Source organism: Vicia villosa, linkage group LG2 (genome assembly GCF_029867415.1).
Source record: "Vicia villosa cultivar HV-30 ecotype Madison, WI linkage group LG2, Vvil1.0, whole genome shotgun sequence".
In the NCBI taxonomy this organism is placed as follows: Eukaryota; Viridiplantae; Streptophyta; class Magnoliopsida; order Fabales; family Fabaceae; genus Vicia; species Vicia villosa.
The window spans coordinates 141,966,072-141,981,496 of record NC_081181.1 but is presented as its reverse complement, the minus strand read 5'-3'; the positions used below and the strand labels follow the sequence as shown (position 1 = coordinate 141,981,496).

The following is a 15,425-nucleotide window of genomic DNA, read 5'->3' as shown; positions in this document are numbered from 1 at the left end:
AAGTAAGTGACTACAATAAATATGATTTCTTTTATAATTGTTTGTACATGAAATAAATTATACAAGTCTTTTAGAATCAATGTGTAGTTCCTATAACCTTCTCCCCGTAACCTTGTTATAATTGTATGTATATGATGTCAGTAAGAAACGTTATCATAAGCTTTAATTTAATTTTAAAACATAATAATTTTAGAGAAAAACATAATAATTGTTTGTATTTTTCATAATTTTATATGTTTTGTTGTTTTCTGGTAGGACTATACACGGGTTACACGAAACTTTACAGGAATATTATTTTAATTGCTTATGGAAAGTCTCACTTTATAAACAGAATATAAAAAAACGATTCCAGTAAGTAGGAGACTCATTATGGAACCAGATTCAGTGACTTTTTGACTGGCAAAATCACCGTAACTTTGGTTAAATTTAGGTTGTATATGGAAAAAAAGATATATATAAAAAAGAAGTGATAGATAAAATGAGAGAGACATGGTCTATTTTTGCTTAAAAAGCTAAAAAGTAATTCTAGAAAATGGTCTATTTTTGCTTCATTCACTCCTCCAATCGTAGCATTCCAAACAGAACCGACTCCATCCAACGCTACCTTCTCGCCGCGTAATTCACATTTTAGCACCGCTTCTTAATCTTACCCCTTTCATTACTAAACCACAATAATGCACCACTCTTAGTTAAAAAGAATCTTTATCTTTCTCTCTCTTGTTGGGTTAGATCAAGAAAGAAAGAAAGAAAAAACAGCACATGGCTGCTTGTACTTGGAAACTACCCATAACTTTACCAAACCACTATCAAAGAGAAAATCAAACATTGTTTTCACGTGACCCCTTTTCCTGCAAGTTAGCTTCAAGACTTAGAGTTGAAAAGCCCAATTATTCTTGTCTTGCTGTCAAAAAAACCAAGTTTAAGGTTAGAGGGTGTGGGTGTGAAGAAAGTAGCAATGAAGATGATTATGGTGAAACCGAGGAAGACAAGTATTTCGTTAAGGTTCTTCGTGAATCGAAACCTTATTTGTCTATTCACAGAGGTAGGGTTTTTGTTGTCCTCATTTCTGCTCAGATTGTTGCTGATCCTGATCTCTTCAACGCCATTCTCAAGGTACAAACCTCTCTCTCTATGAACAGTAGTACAGTACTATAGACACAACACAAAACACAAGTACACAACCACTTCATTTGGATTTGTTTTCACTTCTCTCATTGTCCCTTTACTACCACTTAGCTTTACTATTACTTCAAAGTTCCCCAATTGTTTTGGATTCAACTTTTTTTTACTAGTATTAAAATTGACCTTTTTATTACTAGTGTTAAAAGTAACTAGTACTTTACCACGTGCATCCCCCGTGCGATGCACGTGTTTAGGCGGGATTTTGGTCTAAAGTTGGCGCCTAAACATGTATTCTGTTTTAATATATTAAAGATAAAATTTGGTAAAAAAAATAATAATAAAAAAAGAATGAAACATGCACGGTCATTGTAGATAAGTTCTTTATAGTCAAGTTGTCTGACATTTACAGTCACATCAACTTTAAGCAAATTAATTATTTATTTTATTTTACAATTATTTATAAGTTAAAATTATACATTGGATTTGTAGGATAGTATCATGAATGTGGTCGCTCTAAAACCTTTTAAACTAAGTTAAACTCAAAGAATAATTAAACTAGTATAATATAATAATATAAAATTATTAAAATATTAGTTTTATTTTAAAAATTAACAATGTATTAAAATATTATTAATTATTTTTGGTGGTTTATCTTTTTATAAAGATTATTGATTTATAAATATTATATTTATATTAATATATAAATATAAATAAATACTAATTTCAAAATAGAAATATAATTCCATATTACTAATTTATTCTTATTTAATTCAAGTAATTCAACTTTTTTTTATATTTATTATAAATATTGTACTTGAATTTATAATTTTTTTTATAAATATCAACAATTTGTTATATTAATACACAAATATAAATATATATTATAAAGAATTATAGATCGAATCTTGGACAAACAACTTATGTCTATTTAATTCACCTAACACCTATCATTTGAGCTACTCTACCCACCATATAATTTATATAATTTTTAAAAGAGTTGTGCTATTTATACACTGTATTTTGGTACACAAGGCAAAATGTTGTGCTGCATAGAAATCATATATATTTTTTTAAAATAATTAAGTTTTTCAAAAAAATTATACAAATAATTAGTTTCAAATTAATTATATAAATGGTCAATTTCTTACTCATTTTAGGCATTGTCAGCTGTCACCATCTTAGCTGGCGACTACACTTAAATTTAGGATAAGTCGTCAATATAGGTAGCGACTACATTTTTTTAGGACAAGTCGCTATTTGGATTGACGACTTGCCCTAAATTTAAGTGTAGTCGCCATGTAAGGTGACGATAATGTATAAAAAGAATGAAAAATGGACTCTTTATACAATTAATTTAAAATTTCGGTTATTTATGTAATTTTTTTAAAAAAACTTTTTTATTTTAAAAAAAATACAGAAATCAAAGTATATTAAATTATTTAAAAAATTAAAATTTGTAGAACTTAGATATAGTATTATGGTATAGTTGTTAGAAAATGGTGTAGAAATATCTTATCTATTATTAAAAATAAATAGATTTAAATTTTGCTTTTAACATCTTAGATACTACTCCAAAATATAATATAAACAAATAAAGACAAAATAAAATACAAAAATCATGTATGTGACCTTAATTTTTAATTAGATACATCAATCTTTTACATACTATTTTTTAAAATTTGATTTTAGAGGAATTATTTTAGTCTATTAAAATCTAGTCATTTGGTGGGCATTATTTTAGTCTATTATTAGTTTTTTCTATAAAATGTTATAGAAATGATTTTATAGAAAAACTAAAATAAACTTGTCTGCGTAACAAACACTGAACACTAGTACATGTTAGAAAAGGAAAAATGCCCCAAGATAGAACATGCTAGAACTAGGCCAAAAGAATCACCATCAACAAAAATAAAAAACCACCAAAGCACCTCCAAAATCTCTCCACCATCAAGTTCTAAGTCACCCACCACACTACTAGGGCCATTCATGGTATGAATTTTTTGTTAGAGGCAACACGAGAATTAACGAGGGAGTACTTTAAATTTGAGACACATTTTTGTAAGATACATTTTTATGAGAGACACACCACTTTGCCACCTAAAACTTTAAGGTTATAGGTGTGTGGATTATCTGACTTATAAAGTGTTCATTCTTCCTTTTTTTAACTAATGTGGAACGTCTTCCTCACACTTGATTATCAACATCTCTTTCAAGTGTGAGTGGTATCATCAAGGGAGCATATTACACTTAAGACACACTTTATGAGAGACACATCATCTGTACACCTAAAATCTTACGGTTATAGGTGTGTGAGTTATCTCAGTTATCCCATATCCACCACTATATTAACTACATTAACTACAAGGAAGAGTATCATTCTTAAACCAAACAGGGAAAGTACAAGAGTTCTATGCATTCTTAACAAAATATAATTTCCAAAGAAAGAAAATATTATTATCTTTCACATCCTTCACATTACTAGATAAACTTAAAAAAAATTATATTATTCTCTAATTTCTAAATCGACCAAACAATTACGTGCCTTATCATAGTCAAATTATCCCTCACGTTAGGCCCACCTCCTCTGAGAATAAAAACATAGAATTAAGTTCGCAAGTTACAAACAAATTGGTAAGTGACACTACCCTCACCTTATACACTGAACACAATACACCATTTTACAAAATTGAAAGAAAAGAATATTAGCGTCTAAAAAATTAGAAGAAAACGCTATAAACTATAAACTATATGCTATAAACTATAAGTTATAAACTAATAAAAAAAATTACAAATTTGTAATGAAAAGACTATTACTAAATAAGTCTTTTTTTGTCATACGAACTTATAAGCTAGAAACTAAAATATACCTTGCCAAACAGAATCTTACTCACTCTGAATCTATTTTATTAATAACTTGAAATATTTGATTTTAATAATTTAAAATATTAGTTGTTTGATTAATACGTAAATATTTTAATTTGTATTTTATTATTTAAAATATTTGAATTTAAAATTATTTTTAATTTAACATTTTTAATGTATGTTAGTTCATAACAAATTACATGTTTAAGAAGCAAATATTTATCAAAGATTCAACTTTATAGACGAGAGGGTGAAAACCGTCATCGCTCCACCTCGTTGTTATGCATTAAAGCTCTTTGAACTTTAAGTTTATCAAAGACTTTTCAATTTTATCGTTAGCCATTTGATGACGATACATTTAAGGCTTAGTTTTATGATATGTAAGGCTCTTGGACAATGTGGTATCAGAGTCTGTACGGAAAGAAGAGGTGCATATGGCATGAATATAATAAAGAGAGTGAGTAAGAGAGAAAATCACTTAAACATGGAAACACTTAAACCAAATACTCAACCTATTACTACTACTTCTTCTTTATTGCTTCCTAAACTCTTTAAAAAAACTAATTCTCATAAAATAGAAAACCTTATTGAGTACTCTCATGTTATAGATGATGCTCAAAATGCCGAAATAATACCTCCTCTATTAAGTCCGTACAACATCTTCAAAAGACAAAGAAGTGTTATCAAACTCATCCAAAATCTTATCTCTACAAACCGTCTTCATATGAAAGAATACGTCCAGTCATCTAGACTAGACCAATGCAGCCTAAGAGCTACAAACCAGGAGCAGTACGTAGATATGGATATTTTCTAGTATCTCATAAACCACTGGAAGACTGAAGGATATACATCCTTACACTTTGGAGTTATCAGACTTATCATTTCTCTTCGTAGAAGGCAGAACCAACTTGTCTTTTGCAAAATAGATCTACTGGACTCCAACTACCTCCATTATGAAAATGTTGTGATAGGAATTGTTCTAACTACACTTTATGCAGGAAGTGATGTCCTCACCATCTTCTTAAACTATAACGTGAGTCTTGATGATAATACTTTATCCACCAGACTTAAAGTACAGGTCCAGATCACCGGATCTGACCAAGAGCCATAAGCCATGTCAGCTACCCTCCATCACCAGATAATATATCACTTATAAAATCACTCAATAAATCTTCCTCTCTCATGATGCTCTTCTGATTCATTATTAGTTGTCACCAACATAGAAGAAGACATACCCTTCATAGTTCAGAATCCCCTGAAATAGTCCCTGAAAGGACTAAACCAAATGACAATCCTTTTTAGAACATGTTTGTTCTTAAGCACACAAGAGAGTTTATTTGTGATTGCTTTGATAAATATGTTACAAGATCTCTCCTTTTATAACCAAGAAGGTACATATAGGAAAAACGCAACACTATTTACAAGCATGACTTTTCAAAAAGCCATTCATATAGTATTAAAAATGTCATGCTTGTAAATAGTGTTGTTCTTGTCCTATATGTACCTTCTTGGCTATAAAAGGACAACTCTTGTAACATATTTTCACCACGCAATCACAAATAAATTCTCTCGTGTGCTTAAGAACAAACATGTTCTAAAGAGGACCGCCATTTGGTTTAGTCCTTTCAGGGACTAGAGTTTCTTCAGGGGATTCTTCTTCCAAAAAGGATTCTTCCTCTTTTATATTTACCATGAAGAGTCTTGGGATATAATTGTCTTCGGGTTCTGATTTAGTTGAAAAAGATCTCGGAGTTTCATCAGAAGATGATTCTTGATCAGAGTTCTTGTCACCATCTGAGAAGGACTCGTCTCCCTTTTGTTTTGATGATTCAGAGTAATTCTTCTGGGGAGATTCATAATTTGTAGTGATTGTCATGGTTTGGAAACCTTTATTAGGAATTTCTTATTCCTTTTGGATTTTTGGAGGAGGTGTTTCAGGGATATCTTGAGAGTCTGAGGATGAAGTGCTCAAGCAGACAACTTTCCCCTTTGTCTTGTAGGTTGAGGTAGTGGTAGTTCTGAGCAATTTTGGTCTGTAAGTTATAGGTGTGTATTTGACCTGGTTTGGGGGTGATGAAACATAGGTATGGTAGAAAGGAGAACGCCTTTCTAGTCATTTGAAATATGTAGGAAAAACACGTGGGTCAAAGAAAGAGTTTTCAACACGCTTGGGCTTTCTTTCATGATAGGCTCTTAAGAAATCATTTATCTATTTTACTTGGCCTTGTAGACTTCTTATTTCTCTTTCCTTTGATCAAATGTTTTACTAAAAGTTCTCTCTTTTAACATCTGTCGCAAATCCCGATCAAGCGGGAATACTTGGGCTTTCAAGCTTCTATAATGTTTATGATTTTTTGCGATAAAACCTTGAGATCCTCATCTATTTCGTCTATTTTTTAAAGAAATTTTATATACCTTTTTGTCAAAAATTTGGAGAATTTCATTTAGAGAAACCATGTTTTCGGATTGCCAATTTAGAACTTCTTCAACTTGAATTAAAGGTTTAAGTTTTCCATCGGGCTGGACATCATTCGGATGAACAAAGGATTTGAATGTTATGCCTGTTATTGGATCTATCTTTCTTTCCAAAGCACGAAATTCTCGGTCGTACTCCGGAGTTGTCGTTGAATACATAAAGCACAAAATTGGCTAAACGACAGCTAGAGGATATAGAAGTTTACAATGGTCTATTGGTGACCATGTAATAAGATTTGGATTATTGGGTGGTAACATCCCTTCTTTCTTGAGAATTTTAAGTCCTTTATCCTAAATACAAATGGGTTTCTTTTTTCCATGGATTCCTACCCATGGACCATTGTTTGGATCAGATCTCCTTTGAGGAGGTGGATAGGGTTTACACCTTCCCATTTTTTTTGTTTTGGGAAGAATTGTATCTCGGTCAATATCATTGTCGTGCATTCAACATTCACAATTTGGGTCACATCTTGTTGGATCAACTTCCCAAATGAAGTGGCCATCTATTTTATCAGTGTAGATGGTTTTTCCTTTGTTGTAACAGCAAAGACAAAACATCATTCTTCTTGAGAACTGGTTAAATCATCATTGTCTGGAAGATCAGAGATATTGAGCTCGACCCTTCATCTTGCTTCTTAAAAATCGTCTTGTTAACGAATCTTCTACAAGTAGCCTCTTAAGATTGGATAGGTCTTTTGTCAACAGGGAGTCTCTCGTAGTTGGTTATCCATTCAAGGGGAATTAGCTGAGTTAATTATTCCATTGTGATCCTTCTCAGAATCTGAACTATGAAGGGTATGTCTTCTTCTATGTTGGTGACAACTAATAGTGAATCAGAAGAGCATCATGAGAGAGGAAGATCTATCGAGTGATTTTGTAAGTGGTATATTATTTTGTGATGGAGGGTAGCTGACATGGCTTCTGGCACTTGGTCAAATCTTGTGGTCCGGACCTGTACTTTCAGTCTGGTGGATAAAGTATTATCATTAAGACTCACGTTATAGTTTGGGAAGATGGTGAGGACAACACTTTCTGCATGAAGTGTAGTTAGAATAGTTCCTATCAAAACTTTTTCATAGTGGAGGTAGTTGGAGTCCAGTAGAGCTATTTTGTAAAAGACAAGTTGGTCCTTCCTTCCAAGAAGAGAAATGACGAGTCTAACAATCCTAGAGTGTAAGGTTGTTTATCCTTCAGTCTTTTAGTGGTTTATGAGATATTAGAGAATCTCCAGATCTACGTATTGCTCTTGGTTTGTAGCTCTTAGGCTGCATTGATCTAGTATAGATGACTAGACGTATTCTTTCATATAAGGGCGATTTGTAGAGATAAGATTTCGGATGAGGCTGGTAACACTTCTTTGTCTTTTGAAGATGTTGTAGGGACTTAATAGAGGAGGTATTGTTTCGGCAATTTGAGCATCTTATGGAACATTAGAGTACTCAATAAGGTTTTCTATTTTATGAGAATTAGTGTTTTTATAGAGTTTAGGAAGCGATAAAGAAGTAGTAGTAATAAGTTGAGTGTTTGGTTCAGGTGTTTCCATGTTTAAGTGATTTTCTCCCTTACTCACTCTCTTTATTACATTCATATCATATGCACCCCTTCTTTCTGTACAAGTGCTGATATCACACTGCCCGGGAGCCTTACATATCATAAAACCCATCCTTAATTATATCGTCATCAAATAGCCAACCATAGAATTGTAGAATTAGTTGGTAGCAAGATCAAATATCAAAATTAAAAAAAAAAAATTAGGGTAATACAGTACCATAAATTGAACTTACATAATTTCAATTTTTTTAATAAAAAATTGTAATCAATAAATAATATAATAACATTTTATTTTAATTTTAAAAATAATATTCAAAATAAACATGTTAATAGCATAATTTAAAGATAGTGCAGAGATGTTGTAAACCAATATTATAGTCAATTAAAATTCTTATACTTTACCTGTCTTATTAATGTTTAAAGTTAAAATATATTTTAATATCTCATTGATTGAAAATAAAAAATTATTTTACATGCATATTCTTTTTTCTCTTAATATTAAGATATATGTTTTAAGGAATTATTTTACATGCATATTCTTTTTTCTCAAAATATAATATTTAACATATAAAAAATTAAATTAAAAAATGATAACATCAATTTTATTTAAAATTAATAAAAAATAAAGTAAAATATTTTGTATTAAAAAAAGTTAAAAACTAACTCATAATCAAACAATACTATATATGATAATAAAAAGAAAATATTCAATAAAAATAATATTTGTGTAACTTTCAATGGCTTAAATTTTAGGCTAAATTACAGTTTTAGTCCCCTGTTTTGGTATTTTCACGATTTTGGTCCCCCTATTTTCTTTTTAAACAGTTTTAGTCCCCCATCCCAATTTTGTTCATAAACAGTGCATGATCTGTATATGAACAGTACATGACTGTACATGAACAGTACATGACCGTACATGAACACTTGGTTCAAAATTGGGATGGAGGACCAAAATTGTTTAAAAAGAAAATAAGGGACCAAAATCGTGAAAATAACAAAACAGGGGACCAAAACTGTAATTTAGCCTAAATTTTAATACCTACTTTTCCCTTTTGCCGTACAAACTAACAATACTAACTTTAATAAATAAATATGAGAAAATACTTAGATGGACACAACCATAACACATGTACTTACAAACAACCAATCACATTTTTTTTATTAATTACAAATTAAAAATAAAATTGTCTCTCTCCTCTTTTATCTCAACCACCCCATGATACCAATTAAAAACGAAATTAAAATTTAAATAAATTTATATTCTCTTTTTTCATTGGTTGTGTCTAAAAATATGGATTTAGGTTCGTATCCATGTAAGTATTTCTCATAAATATGGAATAAATATGGAAGGAATAGACAAACAAGTGTTAGCTATGTGGTCATGATGGAAGCAACAGAGTTTCATAGCGGCGCGGCGGTGGCGAAACTTTTTGTCTCTGAAAACACATCTGCCGTTGCCGCCGAACACTGACCACCACTGCCGTCTTCCTCAATTCCACCCCCATGTCTCCTTCCTTATCGCGTCTCTTCACCTCCTTTCCCAACTTCTCCGCTTCACCTTCTTCTTCTACTTCTCACCAATCTTCACACTTCCATCCACAACAACTCAAACTCCAATTCAAACCTCTTTCACCAAAACCCTCATCTTTCACCACGCACTTCCATAGCCGAAAGCATCAAAGTCTAACTCAACGCAATGCGTTTAACGAAGGACTAAACGGAAGCATTGAAGAAGAGACTTTCAACTCCATGGAAGATAAACAATTCGTGCGTTCGTTTCGTGAAGCGTGGCCTTACCTTTGGGCTTATCGTGGAAGCACCTTTGTTGTCATCATCTCCGGTGAAATTGTCGCTAGTCCTTACTTTGATCCCATTCTCAAGGCATGCATGTCACAACACATCAATTGTTTTTATCTCCTTTCTTTCTCTCTTCAATTCGTGATTATCGTTTTTTAGGTTTAAATATGAGTTTATAGTTGTTTTAAATAAAACACTTATTGCTTTTAATATCTGTAATTAATGTTTCAATTCTTGCAAATTTTAACACTTTTTTACCTTCAGCTTGGAATTAATAACTGTGATGATTATGGGTGCAGGATATAGCTTTTCTTCATCACCTTGGAATTCGGTTTGTTCTTGTTCCTGGTACTCATGTGCAAATTGACAAGCTTTTGACAGAGAGAGGTTAGTCAGATTAATCACATGTTCAAGTTGATTTAAATTGAGTTATAAGCACTTCTGCTATAAATGCGTAATTAAGCTGTTTATTTACTAGGGGGTTGTTAAACTATGCGGAAAAATAAGTTTTTTATTTTATTTTAAGACTGTTACTTGCAAAACCTCATCATTGAACCTGTTATTGTATTTGTAGGGAGCAAGCCTAAGTATGTTGGGAGATATAGAATAACCGATGATCCATCTCTAGAAGCTGCAATGGAAGCAGCAGGAGGAATAAGATTGATGATGGAAGCTAAACTTTCACCTGGACCTTCCATATGTAATATTCGTAGACATGGAGATAATAGTCGGTGGCATGATGTTGGCGTCAGTGTTGCAAGTGGTAACTTTCTTGCAGCCAAGGTTTGAATTTTGTGATTCATTCATTGTGCTTAAACTCTTAAAATATTGTCTCTTTTTTATCATCAATGTGTTAGAGCATATTGTAAAATTGTCTCTTTTTTGTGACAGAGAAGAGGGGTTGTCGGTGGAATTGATTATGGGTCAACTGGGGAAGTTAAAAAAGTAGACGTAACTCGCATGCGTGAGAGACTTGATGGTGGTTGTATAGTTATTTTAACAAACTTGGGCTACTCCAGTTCTGGAGAAGTTTTGAATTGCAAGTATGGTTTTGTTAGCTTCTAATCATTACTTTCTAATTTCTCAATCATAGTATAGCTTATTGCATGAATGATGCTGTCATAGCATTTTTGAAGTCTGCCATTAATCATATCTTATGAACCACACTTATGAATAGATCTGAAAAGACAGTCTCTTGAGATTAGATACAAGTAAAAGCTCTAAAGAACTACACTTATGCTTGAATCTTGATTTTGATATTAGTATTTGTGTTTTCTCCAGCACTTATGAAGTAGCAACAGCTTGTGCCTTGGCTATAGGAGCAGACAAGTTGATATGCGTTATAGATGGCCCAATACTTGATGAGAATGAACGCCTAATTCGTTTCTTGCCTCTTGAAGAAGCAGACATGTTAATTCGTAAACGGGCTAAGCAAAGTGAAACAGCTGCTACCTATGTCAGAGCTGTTGACGAAGAAGGTTTTAATCATGTTGAGCATAACAACTTTAATGGGACAGTCAAATCTCCACCTAATGGGAAGCACGTTACAGAATGGCACAAAGCAACTTTCCATAACGGTGTTGGTTTTGAGAATGGAGATGGCTTAGGGAATAGTGAGCAAGGCTTTGCTATTGGAGGTCAAGAAAGGCTAAGTCGAATGAACGGTTACTTGTCAGAATTGGCTGCTGCAGCTTTTGTTTGCAGAGTGAGTCCATGATTTATCTTTTAATTTTCTTGTCAAGTGCTCTAGTTGTGCTTATTTAAGTCTACGTTGATACATACGCATTTATAAGACCAAAAGTATTTTCAAAATCATGCTCTGTCAGAACAATAATATGTGTGCGGGCACGTGTTGCAACATATCTTCATTATCTTGAGCTTTAACTCATTTCAAATACTGCCACTGTACAGCGAGTGGTTCATATTAATTTTTAATTTCAATTGATGCATGTTTCTCTTGTATCTTGCTAATAATACCATCTGCCATTTATCAGGGCGGGGTTCAAAGAGTTCACTTGTTGGATGGCACTATTAGTGGAGTTTTGTTGTTGGAATTGTTTAAAAGAGATGGAATGGGAACTATGGTAGCTAGGTAAGCAATCTTTGTAGTGTCTCTGGACTAAGTTTTTATGCTTATAAGTTTTTTTGTGCAAGGGTTAGTAACTAATTGGCAAGAGAAGTAGGTGGTAAGCTATGGTGCTTGAAAATAAACTGTATCATTGAAGTTGTTTTAACTTTTAAGAACAATTTAGTTGGCATCCAAGTGGATTTCTTGCTGGTGTCATCATATGGTCACTTTACGTAAGTGAGATTCAGACTTGTTTGTAACTCCTTACTGTTAGCTGCTAATTATATGGTGTTTATTTCTGTAAAGATGGAAATATGCGATTTGGATCTGAACTCCCTTCGTGAGCATTCCCTCGTTTTCTATAAGAAACTATTAGTTACAAAAAAGATTGTAGGGTTAGTTGAGACTTGAGATAATGGTTCTTATTAGTCTTAAAGGGTACGTGCATGCTATATGCAAGTGTAGCTTGTTATAATTTATAGTAGACATACTACCACTACAAAATTCAATTTTATACCAAAACCTACAATGTTCATTTCCTACATACCTAGAAGTTTAGAAAAATATTGTCTCCATCAGATTGTTCATGGCGCTATCTTTGATCAACGTTTTCTTTCATTCTTTTATAAGGAAATCTCATTGCTGATCCTTGATTTGATTTACTTATCTTTCATTTAAATTTTGCAGTGACCTTTATGAAGGCACACGAATGGCACAGAAAAAAGATCTTTCTGGAATAAAACAAATTATGCAGCCTTTGGAGGCATCTGGCATACTGGTTAAGCGGACTGACGAAGAGGTTTGCTTAATTATGTATCTATTCTGTGTCTGTTGTTGATAGGTACATAGCCTACATAACCGTGGTAATTCGCCTAAATATTTCTCATTTTTTATCATTCTCTGTTTATAGCTGCTACAAGCATTGGATAATTTCGTTGTTGTGGAAAGAGAAGGTCAAATAATTGCCTGTGGTGGCCTTTTCCCTTACTTTGAGGAGAAATGTGGAGAGGTTGCTGCTATTGCAGTATCGCCTGATTGTCGTGGCCAAGGACAAGGAGACAAATTGCTTGGTATGTTATTGCTTTTGTGCTTGAAAATTCTTGTAATGTGACGATGTTGGTATGTTTTGTTGTTGTTTATGCATGCTAGAACAATGTTAATCAGCTTCAAACAATGTTTGTTACGAAAAAGTTTTGTTTTTTTATTTGTAAAGAGCTACTAAAGGGTTTTGACATTGTAGAAAAATGAAGACCGAATTGTATTAACCTGAGTTATGATTAAGAAAGGATCCATGATTAACTCACAAGTACCCTTTGACTTAAAAGTACCAGAATAATTGTATTTTTAATTAGAAGCAACTATAATGAACTCTTAACGAAAACAATTTTTTAGTTTTAGAAAGTTTCAACATGTTTATGTTTGAAGAAGATATTATGCAGGCTTGCGCATTAGATATTATTGAAAAGATGTATAATTTTAATCATGAAATTCCCTTGCATCTGATCCTGCCTGCCACATGTTTTTAATATAATGATAAAATATTTGCAGATTATATGGAGAAGAAAGCAGCATTTCTTGGATTGAATAAGCTTTTCCTACTTACAACACGTACAGCAGATTGGTTAGTAACTTCTCCCAATCCATGTCATTTAAGCCTTGCCTTATACACAATCTGTATCATTTTTCACTTAGTGGCTTGTTACTGCATATTTGGCTGATCTTTGTGTTTTTCTTTATAATCGCATTTCTAAACAAAAGGATTTCCCAACTTTTTGACAGGTTCGTGAGGCGGGGATTTTCAGAATGTTCAATTGATTATATTCCTGAAAAGAAGAAGAAAACAATCAACCTGTCCCGCAATTCCAAGTATTATATGAAGGAGCTTCTACCAAATAAGAGTGGGATTACTATTGGTGGAAACAAATTTGCTTCAAATTAGTATCATCTTCCGGTTACAAAGGGTGAAAGGATATGATTGGATGCAAGATATTGGGCTCTTATGTAAACTATAGATTAATAATCAGGTAATAATAAGGTAGCTGGAATCTGTATTTTTTTTACCAGATCTTCCACAAGTAGCATTAGCCTTTGTATTGTAAATCTATCTATTGTCAGTGTGTGGAATTTTCTACTTTTTGACTGGTTATTCCCTTCTGTTACTTGCCATCCGAATAATTAGTACATCCATCTGACAGTGAATTTTTGGGTCTTATTCCAAATTTATTAGACAAGAAAATATGGGAAAGAAATCTGCATTTGAAGTTTTTGTGAATTAAACATGCATAGTTACAGGGAAAGACACTCAAATTCCGTAGTCATGGATTTAGAGAGTACATTAGATTGGATCACCTAAAAAGGTAAACAATGGTTCCTTTTAGCAATAAAGATTACAGCATTAATTGCTATTAATGATTCTAAAAGACCTACTATTGAATTTAAAGGGTGAACACTAAGTTTCAAGTAAATGAGTTGAGCTTGCTTATTAGTTATGATCTCATGTATCTTATAGGGGTGTTCATTGGTTCGGGTAATTCCGAATCAAACCATAGTGTTTGGGTTGGACTTTTTCAGTTTGGACAATAATTGAACCAAATCAATAAAATCCAATGATAATTGGTTCAAATATCAGATTTTCAATTTTTTATCCGCAAGTCCAACCTAAACCATTCATAATTAATTATCATGATAATTACTACCAAGCATTCAATTTCGATAAGAAAAAAAGTAAAATATCGTATCTGAACAAGTTATGCTATTTTAATTTGTTATTAACAAATTGTTAGTGTAATATGGTAATTGCATATAGAGCTATGAAACACATTTATTATCATACTAACTCAAGTGACTAATTATAGATTTAAAAATATTTATGTTAGATATTTTTTTAATATATTGAAAAAAAATTCGCTAATCTCATTTTTACAATTGAACACTAATACTATATTTTTTTATATTGTTATGAAAAATTAATGTATGTGAATAAGTTTTTTTTTCAAAATTTTTTGTATTTTTTTATCTATCCGGTCAATCCAACCTAAACCAATCCGTTGTTTCTCGGTTCTGTTAGGTTTGAATTTTATCGTAAAAAATTTGCTAATCCAATTCAAACCAATTCATTTAATTTTAATCAGTTTAAGTATCAGATTTTTTTAAAACTGAACCAAACCGGTCCGTGAATATCCCTATATTTCACATTAAGTTTTTTTAATCTTATATTGAGTGTTACTATAGTTATTTTAGACATTAAGATAACTTCTAAATCAACAAAAGTGACAATTTTATGAAATTGTGGTTATTAATTATTGAGTGTTTTCTTGGGCAATAATGGAATAATGAACTTGCAAGTAGGGATAAGGATTAGTTTGGTCGAGTTAGATTTTATCAAGTTTAAGTATGATTGGTTAAATTTTATAAGTTTTTCGATATAACAAAGTTTTATTATTGCATTTTAATATAAAATACAAAATAATAATAATAATAATAATAATAATAATAATAATAATATTATTATAATAATAATAATAAAATTATTCATATTTATTTAAATAGA

At 31.8% G+C, this 15,425-nt stretch overlaps 1 protein-coding gene across 2 annotated transcripts; it reads left to right on the top strand.

The window, feature by feature from the left end:
• The first annotated feature begins 561 nt into the window (after nucleotides 1-561).
• LOC131652278 (probable amino-acid acetyltransferase NAGS2, chloroplastic) lies at nucleotides 562-14,074 on the top strand. 2 transcript variants are annotated; one of them, XM_058922099.1, is made up of 10 exons: nucleotides 562-1,113; nucleotides 10,107-10,194; nucleotides 10,382-10,590; nucleotides 10,699-10,850; nucleotides 11,089-11,512; nucleotides 11,802-11,899; nucleotides 12,563-12,674; nucleotides 12,786-12,945; nucleotides 13,424-13,496; nucleotides 13,655-14,074. In XM_058922099.1, exons 1-10 carry the CDS (start codon nucleotides 760-762, stop codon nucleotides 13,812-13,814), a joined length of 1,830 nt encoding a protein of 609 aa, XP_058778082.1. In that variant the 5' UTR covers nucleotides 562-759; the 3' UTR covers nucleotides 13,815-14,074. The 2 variants fall into 2 exon arrangements, with proteins under 2 accessions (XP_058778082.1, XP_058778081.1); XM_058922098.1 differs by lacking the exon at nucleotides 562-1,113 and adding an exon at nucleotides 9,363-9,891.
• Nucleotides 14,075-15,425: the final 1,351 nt, after the last annotated feature.